At 36.0% G+C, this 23,653-nt stretch overlaps 1 protein-coding gene across 1 annotated transcript in view; it reads left to right on the top strand.

Moving 5' to 3' along the window:
• PRKD1 (protein kinase D1) overlaps nucleotides 1-23,653 on the top strand; it is a 161,825-nt gene that overhangs the window by 60,060 nt on the left and 78,112 nt on the right. The window contains exons 2-4 of the mRNA XM_011994771.1: nucleotides 6,326-6,457; nucleotides 8,716-8,876; nucleotides 15,961-15,984. Coding sequence (XP_011850161.1) covers nucleotides 6,326-6,457; nucleotides 8,716-8,876; nucleotides 15,961-15,984 — 317 coding nt within the window. The remainder of the gene's footprint in view (nucleotides 1-6,325; nucleotides 6,458-8,715; nucleotides 8,877-15,960; nucleotides 15,985-23,653) is intronic.

The raw sequence follows: 23,653 nt of genomic DNA on the forward strand, positions 1-23,653 counted from the left end.
GCGATGTTCAGGGAACAAGAGAGGTAACTTTGAACTGGCCGCAGGTGAGCAGGACAGAACAGAGCTATATTTCTCCTCTTTCATAAGCAAATAGGAGAAATATCACTGAATTCTTTTTCTCAGCAAGGAACATCCCTGAGAAAGAGAACGTGCACTGAAGGTAGGCTTATAGACGGCCCCTTTTAAGGCGTCCTGTCTTTTATGGTTGAAGCCGAAGGGATGAAATAAGCCCGGGTCTCCTGTAGTGCTCCCAGGCTTATTAGGTGGAGGAAAATTCCCACCTAATAAATTGTGGTCAGACAGGTTATCTGCTCTCAAGCCCTGTTTCCTGATAAGATGTTATCAATGACAATGCGTGCCCAAAACTTCATTAGCAATTTTAATTTCACCTCATCCAGTGGTCCTGTGATCTCCTTTGCCTCCATTTGCTTTGTGACATTTTATTACCTTGTGAAGTATGTGATCTCTGTGACCCACACCCTATTCGTGCACTCCCTCCCCTTTTGAAAATCGCTAATGAAAACTTGCTGGTTTTACAGCTCGGGGAACATCACAGATCCTGCCGACATGTGATGTCTCCCCTGACATCCAACTTTAAATTTCTCTCTCTTGTGCTTGTTCCCTTTATTTCTCAACCCAGCCGAGACACTTAGGAAATGGAAAAAAACCCACGTTAAACATCGGGAGCGGGTTCTCCTGATACTTAAAGTTAAAAATAAGCTTTTAAGTACTCGTCTATAATTCATTTGGGCCTATTGAAAATAATTTCTTTAAAGCCCCTTTCTCATCCATCCTAGACTTTTTTTTCTTCTTGATATCTTACTTCTTATTTTTTTTCTTTTAGTTTAACCATGATCTATTTTTCTAGAAAAGATAAAAACGAAAATATAATCGAATAGCTTTTTCTATTTTGTCTGTTTTCATTAAACTATTTATTTCTGTGTTTGAGGCCTATCTCTGCTTCATTCTTTCCAGATGAAACACACAGCTGAAAGCCCTTCTGTTCTCTTTTAGCTTTTAAAAAGCTTCAGCTTTTCCTTCTTTTGGCCTTCCTAGGGTGGTTCTCTGGCTGGAGCCACTTACTTGCATTCAGTCTGACTCTGTGCTGCTCCTTCTGTTGTTGATACTTTACTTTTGTGAACCTGAGCTTATCAGACAGTTCCCTGGGCAGTCACATCATTTATCTAGTTACCACTCCCTTTTCTTCCTAATTAGGGCAACTTGCTATTGTGTTCTCAGTCTGGCTTGTGAGACCTTTTTCTCTTGTAGCCATATTTTTTTTTAATCTCTAACCACAAACTTAGGAAATAACTTCCCAGAAACTTCTGAGCTGCCTAGTCAACATATCTAAATACATTTTTTTCTCTTGGCTACTATGATCTCTGAGATGATATACTCACAGCCTCCCAAATTCCCATCATTGCACCTCACTAACAATTTTCTGGTCAGATGTTAAGTCAAAAATGGAGATGCCCTTCATTTCATCACCCATCTGAAAGATGTTATTGCAAGTCCCTCTACAGGAGTTTATTGAATGTTCTTGTTGTTTGAGAGTTGTGAGGATGTTTTCAGGTATAACAAAAATGTGAAATGTGAGATTAATTTGAACAACGGTTGCATGAAGGGAGAATCTGAAATAAAACTGGCTTGGAAAGACTGGGACCAATAGAGAAGCAGGAAAAAATGACCAACCTTGGGGGCTGGGTATGTGTGTATTGCGTGGAGGGGAGGGAGTATGGACATGTGCTTAATTTTACAAGCACCGTCACACACCTGGGTCACAATAGTGTGGAACTGATCTGTTGTCATCTCTCAGTTCCCTGCCTCATGGACAATTTGTAGTCATTCTTACTGATTACCCTGACAGTGCACCAAAGATGATAAAGTGTCAAGAACCCACAATAACTGTAAAGAAATATACAGACAATCCTATGTTATTTTTAGCTAAAATCAGACTAGATAGAAATGTTCCCTCTTTTATCCTGTTCTCTGCTTTTCAAAATACTATTCAACCTTCAGGATTCTGTACAATTCCTCTCTTGGATGAAACTTTCCCTGACAGACCTAGACAGACTTAGCCACCCTTTGTCTTGTGTTCCATCCCTGCATTTGGTATTATAAATATACATGGAACTGTCATCCTCATTTTGACTTTCAACTCTCAACTACAGATATCGTTCCTTAGTCCTTTTTCTATTTTCAACATATACTATATTACCTAGTAGATTCTAGATATATTAATAACACATAACATAAATAAACTATGTTAGCTTGAAATTATTAGGACTGCTTTACTTATATGAGCTCACTTAAATGCATAAAAATGCCTTATTTTTAAAGGCTTGCTTTTAGCACTGTAATTAGTAAGTAAAAGTTAGAGGAGTATATTAGGGCCTCAATAAAAAGAACTTTCTAATAATTTGAGATATTCACAAATGCAATAAACTGACTATGAGTAGTGATCATTCCACCAGTGATGTGTGTTTATGGGTGAATGAAAGGAAGTTTAAAGAAGATATGGCCGACCCCCAAGATTGGTCATTTTTTCCTGCTTCTCTGTTGGTCCCAGTCTCTCCAAGCCAGTTTTATATCAGAGTCTCCCTTCATGCAACCGTTGTTGAAATTAATCTCACATTTCACATATTGGTTTTTTGTTTTGTTTTGTTTTGTTTTTGTTTTTTGTTTTTTGAGACGGAGTCTCACTCTGTTGTCCAGCCTGGAGTGCAGCAGTGCGATCTTGGTTCATTGCAACCTCTGCCTCCCAGGTTCAAGTGATTCTCCTGCCTTAGCCTCCTGAGTAGCTGGGATTACAGGTGCATGCCACCATGCCCAGCTAATTTTTGTATTTTTAGTAGAGATGGGATTTTACCATGTTGACCAGGCTGGTCTCGAACTCCTGACCTCAGGTGATCTGTCTGCCTTGGCCTCCCAAAGTGTTGGGATCACAGGCGTGAGCCACTGCGCCCAGCCAATATTGTTTTGTTTTGTTTTGTTTTTAATCTACAGAATACCTTTAAAATGGCAAGTATGTGGTTTTGTGTAGGAGTGGTATCCAGAAACTATTTTCAATATTCTAGATACTAAAGAAATAAAAATTGCCCACAACAAAGCTTCACAGCTTTTGGAAACTTCAAAGTGTTTTGCTTTGGAACAGAACAAACTAATCAATTCAATGTAGTGACATGTTATCATGTGGACACAAAGCTTCGGTTGGCTGTTAGCTCACCTATGTATCATTACCATTGACTTTTGTAAAAGTTGAAAAACCAATTACTGTTCCTCAATTTGTTTGGAAAGGAGGATTTCTAAACATGGAGCTCATGCAAAAAGCATACTAAAAGAATTTTTGATCTTGAGAACTGGATACATTTTTTGTATACTTTATTTCATGGCTTCTTATTTTCCCAACATTGTTATAAGATAATAATGCGTGTTACAAGGGGTTATGATTTATACATATTTAATTGCACTCTCTAAAAAATATTTTTCAGTGATACATAAAATAAAGGTACAGCTTATAATCCATAGTGTTTAAATAGTCAAAGAAATATAAGTTGAGTAATAGTGGCTGAGAGAGTTTATATGGTTCTGGTGTCAGGACTGCCTGAGTTCAGATTCTGTATTACCTAGTGTAGCTCCTTAATTTCTGAGTATCAGTTTTCTCATCTGTAAAATGGGGGTAGGCATAATAACTACCTTATAGATTGCTTAAGCATTTCCTCTCATTATATCAGTCCCAACTTGTCATAGCCAGAAAGAGTTTATGCTTCTCCCATTGACAAAATTACCAGTTTTAAAAAACAGTACTGAAAATCTTGGAAGATCTGACATTATTTTATTTTACTATGCAAATAATTTTGACCTTCAGAGATTATTTTGCTTCAGAAGCCTTATTTCTTCTGTACTGCTAACCAAACAGTTTACTCCATTTGTGCAACAATTTATAATGAACCATTAAAGAACTGATTATCTTAGGGTTTTTGGCTCAATTACCTGTTTCAAATGCTCAATGACTAAGAAAAGCATGTCATTTTCTCTTCTCTTGTACACTGGAGTATAACAATAGGCTGTGAATAGAGCAAATCAGAGAGACACAAATACCAGTATAAGGGGCCTATTGTGTTTAGTTTGTTGTCCTGTCATATGGTTTTAATTTAGGTTGGCTGATTGATTATGACAGACTAACAGATAGCCCATTGTTCTTCTCTTAGAATCTTTAGACACTTTAATATTCCTATTCTTATCTGTCCATTTTGATTCCTAAACTTAAATGAAATGGAATTACAGCATTCACTTTGTTTTCCTGTGCTAAGTGATTATCTGTGAAGTGCAATTTTGTGATTAGGCGAGATGGCATGCATACTCTCAACTAATGCTGATTTCCCCCAGGGTGCAGAACAGGTAAATTCATAATGAATGGATGTTGTGCTTTGATTTCAAATGGATGTAAAACCTCACCACACTGCGTAGTTTTATTTTAAAAATGTATTTAATTATTCTAAAATTAACAGGAGAATATTAAAATTGAACTTTAGAAATATGGCATTTAAACATAAGTCAAGGGTGCTAACTGCTTATGAATGTTAATCCTCTTCAAAAAATAAAAAAGAAATTACCTAGCATAAATTGGGGGAGTGTCACTGAAAATCTTTAGTTTAATTATTTATATTCCTTCTCATTAATTCCAAAAATGTCTGAATCCAACTTGGTATTCGTATTGTCAAATTCTAATGTTGCTTATTTTGAATACTACAGTAATTATTCAACTAATCATTGTCATATTATTGTCATAGTTGTTTGGTCTGGAGGGATGATTTTGGGACTGAGGGGAGAAGCTAGAAGTTAAGAATTGGCATAAAGTTTTATCTTTGATTATTTTCTTTGATATTTTAAAAATAAATTTTCTACATGAGTATGAGAGACCAGTTTTAAAGAGAATTTAGCATTCTCCCAATTGGACACATTTTGACCAAACCACCAAAGTAGATGATTGGTACCCAAACCATAGTTTTTTTTCTGATCTACTTGGAGTAAGCATTGACAATTATATTGTGGATCTTGAAGTGGGAAATGTGATATGCAACTTCCTAAACTTACTTGAATTGAGGAGGAAAGGAAAGGACAGCAGAAGACAAGGAATATATTGAAGGCCTCAGTTTTCCCCAAAATTATCTTAAAATAAAATCTTACAAAATTAAGTTCATATGGTTCTGTTCTTACATTAATGGAAGTTTAAATTTTAAGAGAATGGAGAAGTCGTCATCAGACAGACTGTCTCTTTTTAGGTATGAGAAACTGAGGCTTGTGCTTATTGAGATGTCACTCCAGTAAAGGTCAGGCTTCCCCCAGGTCTTCTTACTGCCAGGTGCTATACTGTGCAGCCTCAACCTCAGGCTTACTGCGTGCACATAGGTCTGGAAAGATCCACCACTTTCCATTAGGATGTTGAGAAAAAAGCTAATCTTTCTGCTGTCTATACCTTTCTATTTCTTGATTTGAGAACAACAAAAAAAGCACAAACCACTTTTATAATCTAATAAAAAATATCATATGGAAAAATGTAATAAAAATGGATTTTAATATCCTGCATGAGTACCATACAGAATAAGCAACAGTAAGCAACACCAAAAAGTTCCCTACAACATGAATATGGTTGATTAAGGTGTATTTCTCAGAATGGACTGCAATTCACCAGTGTATGTATTAAATCCCTCTCTTTGGCATGTTGGTGAAGTGGCTGCTTGGTTGTTGCTCAGTCATGATTTAAATGCTTAGTTATTATACATTGCCCAAGAGTTCAAACAGCTCTATCCCTGTATAAGGAAGCCACTCATATTTTATATCTGTCTTTCAGCTGGACCCTGTAATGTATCTCTTCATGGTCATACTCAAGTGTACTATTTTTCAGATCTGTCTGAATTCAATTCATCAACTTTTCTTTTCATTAATATTTTTGAATACCTTTCTGGTTCACTTAAGTAAGATAAAAAGTAACATATTTTTTAAGTATCATCAGATATTTGTAAATCAGGTTTACTTATACTTTCATTCATGCTTTCTGCTAGTTTTTTGGCCATTTTTAAAGTGGTCTGAAACTTGATCAAGCAGGAAGAGGAGAAGAGAGATGGTTGCTGTGCCACCAACTGTAAAACTGTGGCTGGGAATAATGTCTAATGGCTGAAAGTGCAAGCTTTGTTGCATCTTATCTTCCCTAACTTTGGCTAGAGAGTTATATCTGTACTGGCATATTTATTATCTTGCATACTTTTTATTTACAGATCAGAGTGCCTATTCAACTTACTTTTCAACGTCACTATTTTTACAGCTTCCGCCACCTTTGAAGACTTTCAGATTCGTCCCCACGCCCTCTTTGTTCATTCATACAGAGCTCCAGCTTTCTGTGATCACTGTGGAGAAATGCTGTGGGGGCTGGTGCGTCAAGGTCTTAAATGTGAGGGTAAGTTATTTTCTTCCCATGCAAGTTAAATGTGTGCTGTTCTCCTATGTTTATCGCAGCAGAATTCACAATTGCAAAGACATGTAAAAGCTAAGTGCCCATCAACCAATGAGTGGATAAAGAAAATGTGGTACATATATACATATATATACACGCACATATATACATATATATACGCACATATATATGTGCATATATATACATTTATTTTCATCTACTCGGTTGAGAAAATATGGGTTTTCTGTGTGTGTGCATACATAGATCTATCTATATATACACCTATATATATGTTTATGTATATATACACCTATTTACATAGATCTATGTATATATACACATATATACATACACACACATATATACAAACATGTATATACATTGGTATGTGTGCGTGTATGCACTCCACATTCTCTTTATCCACTCATTGGTTGATGGGCACTTAGGTTGATTACATACCTTTGCAATTGTGAATACAGTTCACAATATGCATTTTATATATATATATACACACACACACACACACACACACACACCATGAAGTACTACTCAGCCATGAAAAAGAACAAAATAATGTCTTTTGCAGCAACTTGGATAGAACTGGAGGCCATTATCCTAACTGAAGTAACTCAGGAACAAAAAACCAATTTCTGCGTGTTCTCATTTTTAAGTGGAAGCTAAGCTGTGGGTACACAGGGGCACAGAGTGTGGTGTAATAGACATTGGAGAATCAGAAGCAGGAGGTTCAGAGGTGGCTGAGGGATGAAAAACTACCTATTGTGTGCAATGAACATACACTATTTGGGTGACATCTACACTAAAAGCCCAGACTTTACCACTATATAATTCATTCATGTACTGAAAACCACTTGTACACCTAAAGCTAATAAAATAGTAAAAAATAAAAAATAACGCATGCTGGAGCTATCTGCTTATGTTGTGCACTCTACAGTAATGTAGCAGTATCTCCCTCGGAAGTATCTTCCAGGCATTTAGGGGTACATGGATTGTCTTCTGTTCATTTCTTTAAGTTTCCTGTCTTGAACAAAGTTGGTTTGACCTGGGAGCCCTTATTCTCACATCTTTTCTCCTTTATCATGTGGACATGTTTCACCCCTATATGGTGCTCGATATTTTATCAGCCAACTAAAAATAAAATTTGCCTAGTAAGTAAGTCAGAAATTGGAATAGTAGACATTGAATACACATTTGTTAAAATGAGCAGAGATTTGGGAAATTAAACCATCTAAGTTCACTCAGCTGTTGAGTCGCGAACTAGAACATGTACCCGCATTTCTGCACCAACAACATAGTTTTATTATGATGTGGAAAGAACATTTTGAGCTGCACAATTCAAGGTACTGGGACACCATGATATAATCTTTAAAACTTGTGCAAATGTACTCTATTCTCTTTGGATTGGGAGGGCAGGGATAGAGCTCTTTGAACTTTGACAAATATAACTGAGCATTTATTATACAACCTACAAATAAGCTATCTGCAATTTTTGAACTTCTCTCTGTGAGGAGGGAAGCTAGGAGACAATGAACTGGAAGAAACTCTGCCTAAAATGTAGTTTTATGAAAATTTGTCTGTCCGGACTGCTGTGTTCTAAGTAATGGCCTCCAGCTACATGGGGAATATGAATAGTAAAAATATTGAAAGGACACTGACACTTGCCTAGGTGGGAAATCTGTTTCCAATTATCGATCACCTACCATGTGGAAACCAGCATGTGAGGTACTTTATATATCTTCTTAGTAATTCTACAAGGTTTTAGAATTACCTCCATTTTAGAGATGAGAAAACTGAGGTGAAAACTTTGTTCAAGGCCATGTAGACAAGCAAGTTATGAGACCCAGATTCAAATTAGTGTTGTCTAAAACTTGTGATGTGCTGTGATTAATATTCCTTTATGTGTCCACTCACATTTGAACTTGTGGCAGCTAAAAGTGGCTCAGATAATCTAATTTGAGTTAATTTCTATATCCCTTAAAGCCTAACTCTGTTATATCACAGAACATTTTTTTTAAAATGATAACTAGTATAGTTCCTGAACTTGTGCAATAAGATCAGAATTCAAAACCCATTAACAAATGGGAAAAAAAATCAGAGAATATTCAAAAGAAAATTTGAATTTACAAATACCCTCAAGAAAAACGGAAGCTGTACTATTTTTTTGAAATTCTACTTTACACTAATATTGGAATCACTTTTTAATTTATGGCTCAACAAAAATAATTTTTATTTTCCCTTTCCAGGATGTGGTCTGAATTACCATAAAAGATGTGCATTTAAAATACCCAACAATTGCAGTGGTGTGAGGCGGAGAAGACTCTCGAATGTCTCCCTCACTGGGCTCAGCACCATCCGCACATCATCTGCTGAACTCTCTACCAGTGCCCCTGATGAGCCCCTTCTGGTAAGGCCTCCTGTTTACCCATTTCCCCATTTACATGAGAAATCTGTGGGATGATGTGATAGCAATGTCAATCCAAGACAGGGCCCTAGGAGGGAGAATGCAGCCAGGGTGTTAATGACAGTGTTTCTTCAGGGCTTGTGCTGTAAATTGGTCAGTGCCTCATCAAATATCCAACAGTTTTGAGTTTGCTTTTATCTCTGAGCTTAGGGAAATTGTAAAATATGTGAGGTTTTATCGTGGTCACAGGGCCAGAGCAGCACGAACTAATGTGTTAATGTTGCAAAACATCGCTTGTCAAAATTTGGAAACCAGAGAGATACAAAATGTTCTCTGAAGATTATTAGAGGAATCTGTGGCATGGCTGAATATTTATTTTGAGAGGAAACTTGAAATTTGCTCTTGTGAAACCATGAAAGTCTTTATGTCTTTATTGCTTGGCATACTGGCATACATGCAGGCTTATTGTCAAAAACTGATTGATATGTCCTGTGAGAAAATTAGGACTTAACACTTTAAATATTTCCATTAGCTTTAGACTGTGTGTGTGGGTGTATATATATACACTCGCCCCCCCACATGCACACACATCTTATGGATATGGTTAATATTCTTCTTTAAGAAAGTTAAATTTGGATTTTCCAAACATTCAAAACAAAATAAAAATTGTGGAAATTATGTGAATTATTTAAAATAAAAACACATTCTGAAATAGGCTAATAGTTTGAGGATTTAAATTTCCCATATTTACCCCTTCTATCTCCCAGTGGATATTGCAATGATGCTTCATAATCCTGTTATTATAAAAATCAATTAGAAAAAAATTTTGAAAATACTAAAACATTGAGGTTGAATAGATCCCTCTTGGAGTGGAGAGTGGTAATAAATTCTGAAGACATCTATAAAAAGTATAAGAAGTTATATAAATTACCTGTTTGGAAAAAAATTTTTGCGATCGTGATCTTTATATCACCAAATTTTTTTTACAGTGTAAGCCAGGAGTATAAGTCAAATGAATTATATTAATAATTAGGAAAATCCCATACTCTTTTATAGGGCTCTCTTTTAGGAGTTTTTTGTGTTTTCAGTACATCATTAAGTGAACCTAGTTGGAGAAGGCAGGTACTAAATTTCACCAGTAACTAGAAGAACACATTATAACTTCGTACCTATTCAGAATGTGTATGCGTGACCATATGTTATTCCATAAAGTTCTATTAATTGAAATTATGATAATCTTACTGAAAGGTGCTTAAGTCAAAGTCTGTGTTTTAAAATAATCCTGTGTCATCTTCTCAGCTCAGAAGTTCTTTGAGTTTGAATTTTCGCAATTAGTGATTTTACAAGTTACAGCAGTTACTCTTGCTTTTAAGTATAGCTGCTGTGAGTCATGATGTTTATAAGATAGACGTTTAAAAATAAGTTTAAGAAACAAAATTGTAAATTATGCATATATGTATATAAATGTATGGTTTCTATATAAATCTAATTTAGCTTATGTAAGTATAATTTAACACAGATTTTTGTGTTTTTAAACCAACTTATTTTATTGCTTTATGTAACCAAATTAAATAACTACTAAATTATCTGAATTACTTGGTACATTACATAAAATGTTGAAATTAAATGGTGAATTAAAATTTTTTTGTAAAATACTTAAAATCTATTTTATAAATACTTATTTTTAAAATTAGACTTTAACTGTGTCTGTCAAGAATGCTTGTAAAATTATGATCAAATCAGATGTTTACTAAGTGAGAAAATATTGGAGCCACAAGGCACTTTTTAAAGCTACTGGGATGGGAGTCATAAGCTTTCATAACCTTGTATAAAATGCCTTCAGGTAAACTTTAAATGAGAAATGCCTTTGGAAGTAATGTTTGTGACACTATTTGACACACTGGTTCTCAGAATCATGTTTTAAACACAGCAAAGCCCTTTGTGTCCTTATGGGGTGCCTGGTTGTCTCTGTTTTTATCCAATCCCAGAGAAAGTAGGAAACATTGGCCCACCTTGAGGAGGACACATATTTACATGTTGCCTTTGTTCCCTTTCATGTCTTCACTCCATACGGGAACAAAAGCACCCTGTTCGACCAAGGCACACTGGGAGTATCATGCCTATGTCCCTTTTCAACCCAATAACACCAATAACTATAGTTTAAAAGTTATAGTGGGTGCCTAATAAGAAGTGATATTATGGCAATAATAGTAAAACCTTTGGGTTCTATATACACTAAAGAATAATTTCCATTTCCAAAAAGAATGATGGCCTGACCCTTGTGAAGACGGCATTGCTCATTAATGCCACTAGACCATCCATTTTGCAAATCTGCCATAGTAAGTATATTTTCTCTCATATATAAGAAAGTTATATTTTCCATAAATGATCACCTATTTTGACTATAAAATTCCTTTTTCAGATACAGATTACAACATTGGTAATTCTGTTTGTTTATCCATTTGGGCACAGAAATTCAATCTCAGATTTCTCTAACGTTAAGACAGAAAAAATATTATAACAGCATAGATCACATGACAAACTTCAACTGTCATCAACTTTGGCAGTAAACTATCCATTTTGCCATCCATAAAGCAGTCCATCTTTTAAAAAATCCAAACTATGGTCAATTTATAACAGTTCTGTGGGCATGGATTTTTTTTTTTTTTTTTTTTGTAAACTATCATCAGTATTAGAAGGAAACAAGAAACACTCAGCGGATCCTTAAGTGGAACACATTAATACACTGTATCATTATTTGTAAGTTTATTTATCAAATTATATCAATTTTATGGACTTTTGGGCAATTGTAGAGGAAGTTAGTATTAGATGATTGTATTATTTCTATATGTTTTACTCATCTTTTTATTTTATTTACATGTGTTCTTGTGGTATTTGGGAAAAGTCAAAGCCAATTGAACCCACACCAGGCAAGAGTTAGTTTTAGGTAAAAAGTTATTACAATATAATAATCTGTTCTAGAAGGTCTATTCCTAGGTATAAAGGAAAACTTTAATCAGATAAACTGTCCCATGAGGGACAATGATAAAAGCCGAATAAAATACGACATAAAAGAACAAAACACAATTTGAAGGCGCCCAAGAGAACCAAGGATATTGGATTTGAGTGATCAGTTACAGAGAGGTCAATACACAGGGCAGCCTCCCACAATGAAGAAGTATCCAGCCCAAAATGTCAGTACTACTGAGGTTGAGCACCCCTGATGTAGAACAAACCAGAGAATTGCCAAACATATTATAGAGGTGCAGTAAAGACAAGGTAGCATTACATAAAGTTAAGTATAAAGTACTAAGGCAATGTGCTGTTGCACAAAGACAGAAAAATTAACCGATGAAATAGAGTCCAGAAAGTATGTGCATACACAGACCAACTGATTTATGACAAGGGAAAAACTGCTGTGAGAAACGAATGGTCTTTTCAACAAACATTTCTGTGACCAATTGGATATCTACATGGCAAAGAAGAATCTTGACCCTATCTTATACCATACACGAAATCAGTTGTAGGTAGATTGGAAGCTTCTAGGAGGTAACACAGAAAGTATATCTATAAGAACTTCAAGTAGGAAAACCTTTTTTAAACAGGATTTAAATCACTGATGACAATGGAAAAAGATTGATAAATTGGGTATCATTAAAACTAAGAAATCATTTTAATCAAAATGTCATTAAGAGAATAGAAAAGTGAGTGGGAGAAGACATTTTCAATACAATATATCATGTAAAAACTCATATACAGAGCACATAAAGAACATTTACAAAAAGGTTAGAAGACAGACAACGTTATTTAAAATATAGCAATATACTTAACCAGCACATTACAAGGTAGACAATTAAACATGAAAATGTGCTTAACATCATTAGTTATCAAGGACTGTAAAGTCTGTAATGACCTATGTCTGCATCAGAATGTCGGACATTGAAAGAACACCTGTTAATAACAAGTACTGGGGAAGATATTGAGCAACTAAATGTGCATACACTACTACTGGGATTGTATATTGGCCCAAACAACTTTGGAAAACTTGTTGGCAGTTATCTTGTAAAGCTGAACACATGCATATGGCGTGACTCACCAGTTCTACTTCCAGGTATATATCCAAGAGAAATACAGAGAGTCATTGACAGAAGGATATGTTATAAGATGTTTTTGACATCTTTATGCATAATAGCTAAAAATTAGAAACCAATAGTGATGTAGTCATACGATGGATCGTATGAATGATACAACCATGGAATTAATGAACTGTTGATTCACTCTACAACATTGTTGAATCCCACAAAATGATATTTAAAGAAAGAAGTCAGACAAAGGGTACATAGTTATGAATCCAGTATATGAAGTTCAAATCAAGCAAAACCAATTTATGGCAAGATACTTCAAAATAAAACTAAGGTAGGATGTCAACTGGGAAGGAGCAGAAGTGAGCTTTCTCGGATGCTGGCAGTATTATATATCTTGATCTGGGCAGAGGTTACATGGGTTTATGCACATGCAAAACTTCCTGAAGCTATACACCTAGAATGTTGTATACTTTATTCCATATGAATTGTACCTCAGTAAAAATGTTTTAAAATGATAATAACAATAGATCTCCAAATAGCAAGTTATAAAGTCATTGAGATTCTTCAACACAGGTCATGTGAGAAAAGAATGAAATGTTATATCATAATAATTAATACATTATAAGATTCCCATCAGTCAATTAAAAGAAAATGGAGCTATAAAATTTACATTATTCAATAATTGGAAATAAATTCTTTGGGTGCTAAATTAAAAGTAATATGCCACATCATCCTGGGATACATTCTAGTATTCATTTGCATAGTAAACATTGTCACCTACAGTAGTTTCATCACAGATACAAAACTGTAATTATATGACCTTCATTTAAGGGAAACACCAAACAAAAACAAAACTGTGGTATAATTTACAACAAATTAGGAATGAAACAGGTTGCTCTCTTTTCCTTGGTGATTTATAGACATTTCTGGTGATTCTAACTTGATAACAAGATGAAAAGATAGAGCTGTCTCTGTGTTTCTCAAAGTTTTTCTTAAAAATAATGGCCCCATAAAATATTCTGAAAAAAATATTGGTCAAATAAGATTAGGAAATGCTTCTTGGTCCATCTAAATATTGGGCATCCTAGGAATTATTATGCATAATTGAGGGTCTAAGAAGTCTGACAGTGCTGAAATTAGTGTTCTTAAATCCACTCCAACATGGAACCCTTTTCTCATAAAACCCATTAATATTGTGTGGGAAACGCATGCACTCTGGGAAACAATAACTTAGAAGGATGAGTACATGAGTGCATGTTGCATAGACCATCTTCAAATATGAGCTTCAAAAATGAAGCTGAATTGTGATGATGGCCCAGAAAAAAGATATTCAGGGCTGCTAACTGGGGAAAATACATACACTTTGGATATCAGATATGTAGATGGCAAGGATAATATCTTACTTTGGAAATGAAGAAATTGATTTCCTCTCCCAAAGAGCCAACTTTGCCATTTCTGCATGTGAATGTGCCCTAAGAATACCTGCAAACAAGGTTATAATTTTTCCCTGAAACTCATGTTTGGTTATTTTCAAATGAGTAGTTGTTGCCCTTGAGCTCTGCACATGCTTCATGTCAATCCAGAAATGTGGCAGGTATTTTTTTTTTGTATTTTTTTTCGAGACGGAGTCTCGCTCTGTGACCCAGGCTGGAGTGCAGTGGCACAATCTTGGCTCACTGCAAGCTCCACGTGCTGGGTTCACTCCATTCTCTTGCCTCAGCCTTCTGAGTAGCTGGGACTACAGGCGCCCGCCACCACGCCCAGGCTAATTTTTTGTATTTTTAAATAGAGATGGGGTTTCACCATGTTAGCCAGGATGATCTCGACCTCCTGACCTCGTGATCCCCCTGCCTTGGCCTCCCAAAGTGCCAGGATTACAGGCGTCAGCCACCGCACCCAGCCTGTAGCAGGTAATACTGGATAACCAATCAGTCTTGGTAGAACTTCAGTCTAAATGCTCATGACTTTCCAAAGTTTCTGACAAAATGGGTTAGCTGCAGATTTCAAATGAGGACTGAGGATTCAAAAAAAAAAAAAAAAAACAGATACTAGGATTTTTCTCAATGTGGGGTCTTTTATTCAACACTGCAAAAAAATCACATTTCAAAGCTCAGTCATGCATTTTTGTTAAGAAAATGAGTGAACTATATTGAAGTTTTGATTTGGTTTCTAGTTATCAGATAGAGCTGCCCCAAAAAAGCTTGAGAGAACAGAGATGAAAAACAACATACACAATTTAAATTACCAGTTAAGTGTTACCTACTTAATTAAGCTCTGTCATATTTTTCATTGATATTACCTCTTGTCTTTTAAAAAATCATTCAGAGTAACCTTACTGCTTTTGAATTATATTTCAACCTTGAATGGAATCAGATAGAAAATAATTATATGCAACAAAGATTGTAAAATGAATGAAGAATACACCATAGACATACTTTTCTCCTTAAAACTCTAACCCGCTATTGGACTTTCTAGGTTTGGAAACCACTGACTGCTACTCATTATTCATCAGCTTATTCTTGCTTGCAAGCATCTAACAACTTTGTATCATTTGATTACTTTGATGACCTTTTTCTTTCTTTTCCCATTGAGAATATGAATTATTGTGAAGAAAATCTAATCTTTCACTTAAAGGTCAAAAATGCTTCATTTTGACTGTAATTTATTTTCAATAAGGTGAAAGAACCATCGTTCATCACTGAGACCATGACAAGTAGAGTTGTTTTTTTTTTAACATCTACCAACTCACAACTATAAACTATTTTTGCAATTTTTACTTAGTGTCTGTAGTTCCATTTAAATATTAAATGTAGTTTCCAACTCAGATTCTCTATAGTTATAAAGACTGATTAGTATAACATTTTGCTTTTCTTTTAAAACATGCCTATATGAAACATTATTGAATAATGTGCTTTACTTTCATCCAATAACGTTTTCCTGTCTTTTTCTCCTTTGATTCTGCACCTTTGCCTGCTTTTTGCTCTTACAACTTCATGTTTCAGTCTCCTGTGAGTCCTGGCTTTGAGGTAGGTACTAATGCTACCTGGCACTAGAAATTTGCTTCACTATCTTTTTCAAACCAGCATATTAGGCTGACATCAGACAATTGTCTGTGTTGACTTTATGAGAATAATCAGGTCAAAGTTTAGCTCAAAATTCAACACATTGACCCACAGAAAGCCCTCAGGTTTTCCTTGCTTTTGTGGTTATGTTTAACTTTTCACAGTCCCAATAAGCTGAAGGGCAATGAAGTCATTAGAGTAATAGAATTAGGTTTGTCAGGTCAAATTTTGCCCTGTGACTACTTGATTTCATAACATTGGTGTTTTTTTAATGAAACTGAACAGACACGTTGAGAATAAAGAAGACTACATCAGCCCTCACTTATACAACGTTATGTTAAATGAATCTCATGCACATCGGAACTATGTCCTAATCCCAGGTACCACAGAGGCCTCCAAAGTGAGGACACCATCCCAGTATATTGCCTAAAGATGGCTGTAACTGCTTGTTTACAGTTCCTGAACTTACCTTTTCAATAAAGCATCTTTCCATCCTTTTGTGTTATCACAATCTATTAATTGTTTTTTAAAAATGGTATACAAATGGAAATATCAGTCTCTCAATCGAGACAGAAATTATATATGGAAAAGACACAAATTTCCTTCAAAAAAGGTTTTAGTTAAGCCCCCCTCCAAAATTGGCCTTTTTTCTATCTTAAGCAATGAATTATATGAACATAGAGGAGAAGTATTTAGGTCAAGTATTAGAGCATACAACAGTGCTCTTCTCGTGATGGTTTGTTTTGGTCAGTTGACTTGTGAATGTTTAGTGTCTTTTATTTCTGTGTCTTGGTCAATTGAGAGTTGACATACTGTTATTTTCCCTCGTGGGACTATAAATTTTAAATATTATTATTAGTATGCATTCTAAGATGGATTTGTTAAGGTAACTCTAACAAAGGAAGCTAATGAAAACACAACTAGAACATGTTCTGGGTTAATTAAGATTGATGAGTCAGGATTTCTGATTCATAAGCTACAGGATGAAGACATCTGCTTCAATAATAGTAAATTTCTATTTTTGGAAAATCATTCTTATTCAAAAAGTGTCCTACTTAGAATAAGTCCAGTGTGAAAGCTAGGTGAGTGTAATTTTTATACTCTTGTAAATTTGGTTTGTAATTTAAAATGCCTTCTAGACATAATTTTAAATGTGAATTAGTATCTTTCCCTTCAGATAATCCTTTGGGCATAAAGCCAAAGAAGGACGGGAAACATTTTTCACTTCTTTCTCCCACATTGCAGTTGGGAACAGATTGCATAAAGGAGGACTGAAGAGTAGTCTGATTTTCTGTGCAAGTCGTACAAATTAAAAGCAACCAGGCCTTCACAGGCTAGCTCCTGATGGAAATAAGATGTGTTTTCGGCATGAGCTATTTTTCTTGAACTTTGTTTACGTCTAGTTTGTCAAAAAGATAACAGACTTTTCTCTTTATAAATGTCTTGGAAGAAACTGATGCATAAAATTCGACCAAAATTTCTTCAGAGAAATGTCTTAGTGACAGTTGTGCAAGTAGCAGAATGGTTATAGAAACCTGGCCATTGCTCCATGTTCAGCATGTCCTGGTCAGTTTACACTTTTATGTCTGTAACCCTGAGGTGCACAAGTATGCAAAAATAGATAAATTATCTGCCTTCATGGAGCTTGCATAGGTAAACCATAAACCAACAAGTAAATACAGTATATGTCTTTGTATAAGTTTCCTGGTATTATATTACAATGAAATATATTGATTTATGTAACCAATCTCTCCTCCTGTTTCCATTTTAAATTTGAAAATAATGCAAAAAATAAGCATCTCTACATATTTTTTGCATATTTGTAAAAGCATTAGTAAATTCTGAGTAAATATTTATTTGACCAAGCACAGTGGCTCACACCTGTAATCCTAGCACTTTAGGAGGCCGAGGCAGGCAGATCACTTGAGGCTAGGAGTTCAAGACCAGCCTGGTCAACATGGTGAAACCCCTCCTCTCCTAAAAACATACAAAAATTAGCCATGCAGGTGTCACACACCTGTAATCCTGGCTACTCAGGAAGCTGAGGCATGAGAATTGCTTGAACCCGGGGGGCAGAGGTTGCATTGAGCCGAGATTATGCCACTGCACTCCAGCCTGGGTGATAGAGTGAGACTGTCTCAAAAAAAAAATAAAATAAAAATAAAAATTATTTACTGAATGAGTTAGTAGATAATATTATTATAATCCAAATAGGTTATACTGCTTTTTTAAAAAAAAAAATAGTTATTCAAAAGTGTAAAAGTTTACATTTTTAACTCTACTAAAAATGGTATATGAGAGTTTCCATTTCCTTAGATGCTTCCCAACAACAGGTGTTGTCAATATTTTAAAAGGCTTTTCCTCGCTGCTAATTTGAAATATATATAATCTGTGCCTAACTATAGATATATCTTTATTGGAGAGAATAAAGGCTTTTCATACATTAATTGACCATTTGTGTTTCAGCTGTGGTGAATTGCCTTTCCCTTTTTCCATTGAATTGCTTGTTGGTTTATAGTCTTTATGTATTGTGACTGTTAACCTCCATCAATCTATGATCTGTATGTTTTTTATGTCTTTTCCCATATTGATTTTTTAACATGGAGAAGACATATTTTCATTCATTTGCTTACCATGTAGAGACTTAACCATATGGAGACATGTTGAAAATAAATCAACACGGCCAGATTAAATGTAATATTTTTGTCAAGCGATTGACGAGAATGATCTTTTCTTGAGGTAAAAGAGCTGAAGTCAAAGTAGAAAATGAAGCAGAATTTAAGATATTGGATGACTTTTGTGACCATAGGATATAATTGACGACACAGCATTTTTTACATGATGGACTTAAAAAAAAATTAAATAGCTTTACTAAAGTTATCTTAAATGTTTTTCAGTGACTTTAAGGTGTTATCTACTATTTTAGCTTTGAAGTTAGGAGTCTCTACAGAGAACTTCTTTTTCTTGGAATTAAATGCTTCTAGCCTAATCTTTTTGGTTATTCTTAACATTCAGGCCACCTTACAGAAATTATTAGGAAATAAATCACTCATTCTAAAAGGTTTCTCTGTGTTTGACCATTTTATATCCTTTAGTTTTATGAAATTTGGACAATATTCAGTTTAACATTTTATGTGAGGTTGCACATTTTCTAAATAACAATTTGCCATAAACTGCTATTATTTTCATACAGGTTTACTGACTCACATGTAATTAAGACACGGATTGTACTAAAATGAGTGCTAGGCTGCATACGTTCATAGAAAATCTCCCCTCAAAAATGATTCATTTAGTTACTGTTTTCATTTATTTAAAAAATGAAAACAAGAGAATACAGCATTGCATTTTCTATCTATAATTAGATATGATCCTGATACATTTTATCATAGTCAAAGTAGTTTCTTTTCAAATATGCAAATAATGGACAAAAAGCTATTTCTTAACTATGATGATATTTACTGCCCAGGTGAACATTTTTCAGGATATTTTTCAATGTAGTGAAAGTCTATTTAGAGGTAGAGACTTAACTCTCCTGTTCTGGAATTCCAGGAATCCTGGTGATTTCTCTGAATTAAAAAGTCATTTTTCCATTTAAATATGCACCATGACACCCATGTAGTACATTTGCCAGATATTACAAATTTTCCTTTGATGATTGTATAAACTAGTTTTTCAAATTCAAACCTGGGCAGTATGTTCTTTCAGTGAGGAAAGATGTCCAAAAATTTTTTAACCAGAACTTTCCTGCTTCCTGAGACTGTGCAGTAGTGAGTTTCTGGGGAAAGTGTCCTTTAGTAAAATGAAGAAGATTGTGAGGCCTGCTTTGAGTTACTGTTACGTGATTTCATTCCACAAGCCTGGCTTATCATATATGCCCATTCTTAAGTTTGTTCATGCTCTGAACAAAACCTTGCAGATGTGTGATTGTAAATGTGAATACTACTAGAGAGTTCTTCATGAACCCTGCTGGGAGGGGCTGGCATCATATACCAATTGCCCCACACTTACTAATATGTAGGTCTTAAAAGCTATCAGATTTTTAGTAACAACTCTGAAGGTCCTGTGCAACTCTCAGGCAAGGTACCATGACCTCCATAGCACTCCTGACAAGACACAAAACAGAGCCTTCCACTGTTACGAAGCACAGGCATTTACTTAGTGGGCATCTGCATCCATCTAATGTTCTAGGCTGGGACAGATTTAAGTCTCTTCTCCCTTAATTCCTGACTGCTCATAACTTCTGAACTGCTACCTGATTACTCAATATGAAAAAAAGGGCCAGGCACGGTGGTTCACGCCTGTAATCCCAACACTTTGGGAGGCCAAGGCAGGTGACTCACCGAGACCAGCCTGGTCAACATGGTGAAACCTCATCTCTACTAAAAACACAAAAAATTAGCTGGGCATGGTGGTGTATGCCTGTAATCCCAGCTAGTCGGAAGGCTGAGGCAGGAGAATCACTTGAACCTGGGAGGTGAAGGTTGCAGTGAGCAGATATCACAGCCATTGCACTCCAGCCTGGGCAACAAGAGCAAAACTCTGTCTCAAAAATAAATATATAAATAAAATAATAAATAAAAATATGAAAAAAGGTTACTTATGTTCACTTCCAGAGTTTATATGTCCTCATGAATGTGCCTACCCAGGAAAAAAAAAGAAAGATTTGTATAGAAGAAATAATAATTAGAAGGAGAGAGGAGAGTGGAAGATTGGAATTGGTGCTATAAATTAGACTTCTAGAAACTAGGGAAAATTCAGCCTTTAAAATATTTGTGTCTTTTCACAAATATTTAGATACATTATTTTACTCAACCCCTTAGACATAGTATTCTGATACTTGATTTAATCTAATCAGATGAATTCCTTCTTGCCTTCTCAAAAAGAGTGACGATGTTGCCATTTTGATAATAAATATAGTGAAATGTAAGATGAGACAATGTCTGGGAATTATGAACAAATATGCCTCTTTCTCTAAATAGCCAAGTGTTTAGTGGTATCTATTTTTGTGTAGTCATGCACTGAAAATATCACTTGAGTGATATAATTTCATTGAGTGAGTGCTTTTCTCTATTTTTAAAACCCAAAGCTCTTTTGGGGGTGTGGGATGGATAGAGGAAAAAAGTCTCTTATCTTTTGTCTCTTTCTCTTTTGTAATTAAGTTGCATTAAAATATAGTCTTTGGTCTTACCATGTTGTTTCAGAAGCACATGACCACATACACACAGACACACACAGCACTACCTGTTTGACATTGAGTGTTATGGGCTAGGATTCTATAATGTACTATTGAAGTAGAAAAATTAAAGAATTGATTGTCCTTGTGAAACAGAAAAAATAATAAAAAGTTTAGCTGTAGTAGGCATTGGTGAACCCCTTGAAGTAAAAGTTAGAAAAGAATATTAACTGCTTTTCTGTAGAAAGTGTAAGACACCTTATCTCTTTCCCACATATATTGTAAGGTCTGTAAGTTTCTCTTTTCCTTCTTGCTGTGCAGCTGCAAGGTCACAAAATAGATAAGCGTAAGTTACAAGATGTGTAAGCTGAATCTCAAGAATGTTACCTAATGATTAACTGCTTTTGTTCTTGCTTCTGTGAGCCTGATTCCTGCATCACGTAGTTCCTGCCAAAAACTGCTTAAAAGGCAACTGCTTTCTTTGTTTAGTGCTCAGTCTTTCAGGACGCATGTCCACTAAGCCAGTATATACCTTAAATAAACTCTCCTCCACCCCTGTTCAGTCTCTCTGGCCCCTTAATTCCCTGCAACATTTCTGGTGCCAAAACCCGGGACTGGAGATGGCAGATTTCCGTCTCCTTTGCCTGTGAGACTGAGGCCTCGGGACAGGGGAGACCTGGGAACCTTGGTGCCAACGGGAGAGCTTCAGCTCGAAAGGGGATGGGCCCTCCCATGTCCTGGTGCTCTTCCCAACAGTGCAATGGAACCTGTAAAGGGGATTCCTGGATGGTATCAGGAGCAGCACACAGACATCTGAACCGCGGTAAGGTTTGGGACCTGAGGCAGGACCTGTCCCTAAGGACAGAAGGGAAGCCTGATCCCCTCCAGGGGAGTGACAACTAATCTGACCCAGAGGGGCTGGGGACAACGAGAGTGGCTTATTAATTTGAATGAAACTCACACCCCAACAAGACAGGACACGACAGTGGCTTGCTAAGTCAGTTAGGAAAAGAAAACTGGAGGTGGCGAGAGTGGCTCGCCACCCCAACTAGGAAACTGGAGGTGGCGAGAGTGACTCGCTACCCCAACCAGGAAAGGGAGCTGGAAACAGGAAAGTTGTGAGTGTGTGTGATAAAGACAGTTCCAGAAGGAACCAACGTGAGGAGTGACATGTAGAAGGCTACAGGTCTCTTAGTAGAGGCTGTATGCTTTGAGCAAAGTGTAAGACCAACTGGTCTGATTGGTCTAAAAAGAAAGGAAAAGTGAATGTGCTGTGTTGTTACTGGGAGGAAATGGGAGGAAAATCGTCAAAACCCACTCCATTGGAATGCATATTAAAAATCTTTGAAAAAGGGCTTCATGGGAAATTAAAAGGCCAAGTTAACCCCTCAAATGCTGAAAACTCTGTATGAATTAAAATAACCCTCTTTTAATGTCGAATGACCAGCCAAAGGCACTATAAATAAAAACAAAAAACAACGAGCCGTGTATTTAAGGTAATAACCAAAGTCAAAAAACAGTCAAGACATTCAAACCAAATTTCCTTACATTAACTCATAGCTAAATACAGCACTGTTTAGCACCTTATTACAAAAGTCTTGCAGCTCAAAAAAAACCAACTACATTAGCAACTACAAAAATAAAGTAAAAACTTCACCAGTAAACACAAAATTTAAAAAAAAAATCCCAAAAACTTATAACACAAACCAAACCAAAAATAAAAACTTCACCGGCAAACACAGAGACAAAAGGAAAGCCACAGGAAAAACCAGTTTTGCAAGAACTACTTGAGGGAATAAAGACCCCTCCTCCTTACAATCCAATTTGCCCCCCTTTACCAAGGCTAACTGCCTCTAAAAAATCAAGCTCAAATAAATACACACCCCCAGTATCACCTGGGAAAAAACAATCAAAACTGCAAGAAATTAAAATAAAAGGCTCAAAAAATCAGGCAGGCCATCTCAAGTCTGGCCATGCCAGAGTCATACAAATAACTCTCAAGGAACAAAAGGACCACCCCTGGGACCCAAATAAGGCAGCCCAACTACAGCAGCTGCAGAGATACCAAAAGATACTCCTGTAAAATTTAAGAAATGGCAAAAAAAAAAAAAAGAAATCAATGTACAAAAAAATATCAAAGGTGCTTCAGGGTGCAGATAAAAGCCCCATCCAGGCCGGGCACGGTGGCTCACACCTGTAATCCCAGCACTTTGGGAGGCCGAGGCGGGTGAATCATGAGGTCAGGAGATCGAGACCATCCTGGCTAACAGAGTGAAACCCCCATCTCTACTAAAAATACAAAAAATTAGCCAGGCATGGTGGTGGGGCCTGTAATCCCAGCTACTTGGGAGGCTGAGGCAGGAGAATGGTGTGAACCGGGAGGCAGAGCTTGCAGTAAGCCAAGATCACGCCACTGCACTCTAGCCTGGGCGACAGAGTGAGACTCTATCTCAGAAAAAA

The sequence above is a fragment of the Mandrillus leucophaeus genome, unplaced genomic scaffold (genome assembly GCF_000951045.1).
Source record: "Mandrillus leucophaeus isolate KB7577 unplaced genomic scaffold, Mleu.le_1.0 Scaffold460, whole genome shotgun sequence".
Lineage (NCBI taxonomy): Eukaryota > Metazoa > Chordata > Mammalia > Primates > Cercopithecidae > Mandrillus > Mandrillus leucophaeus.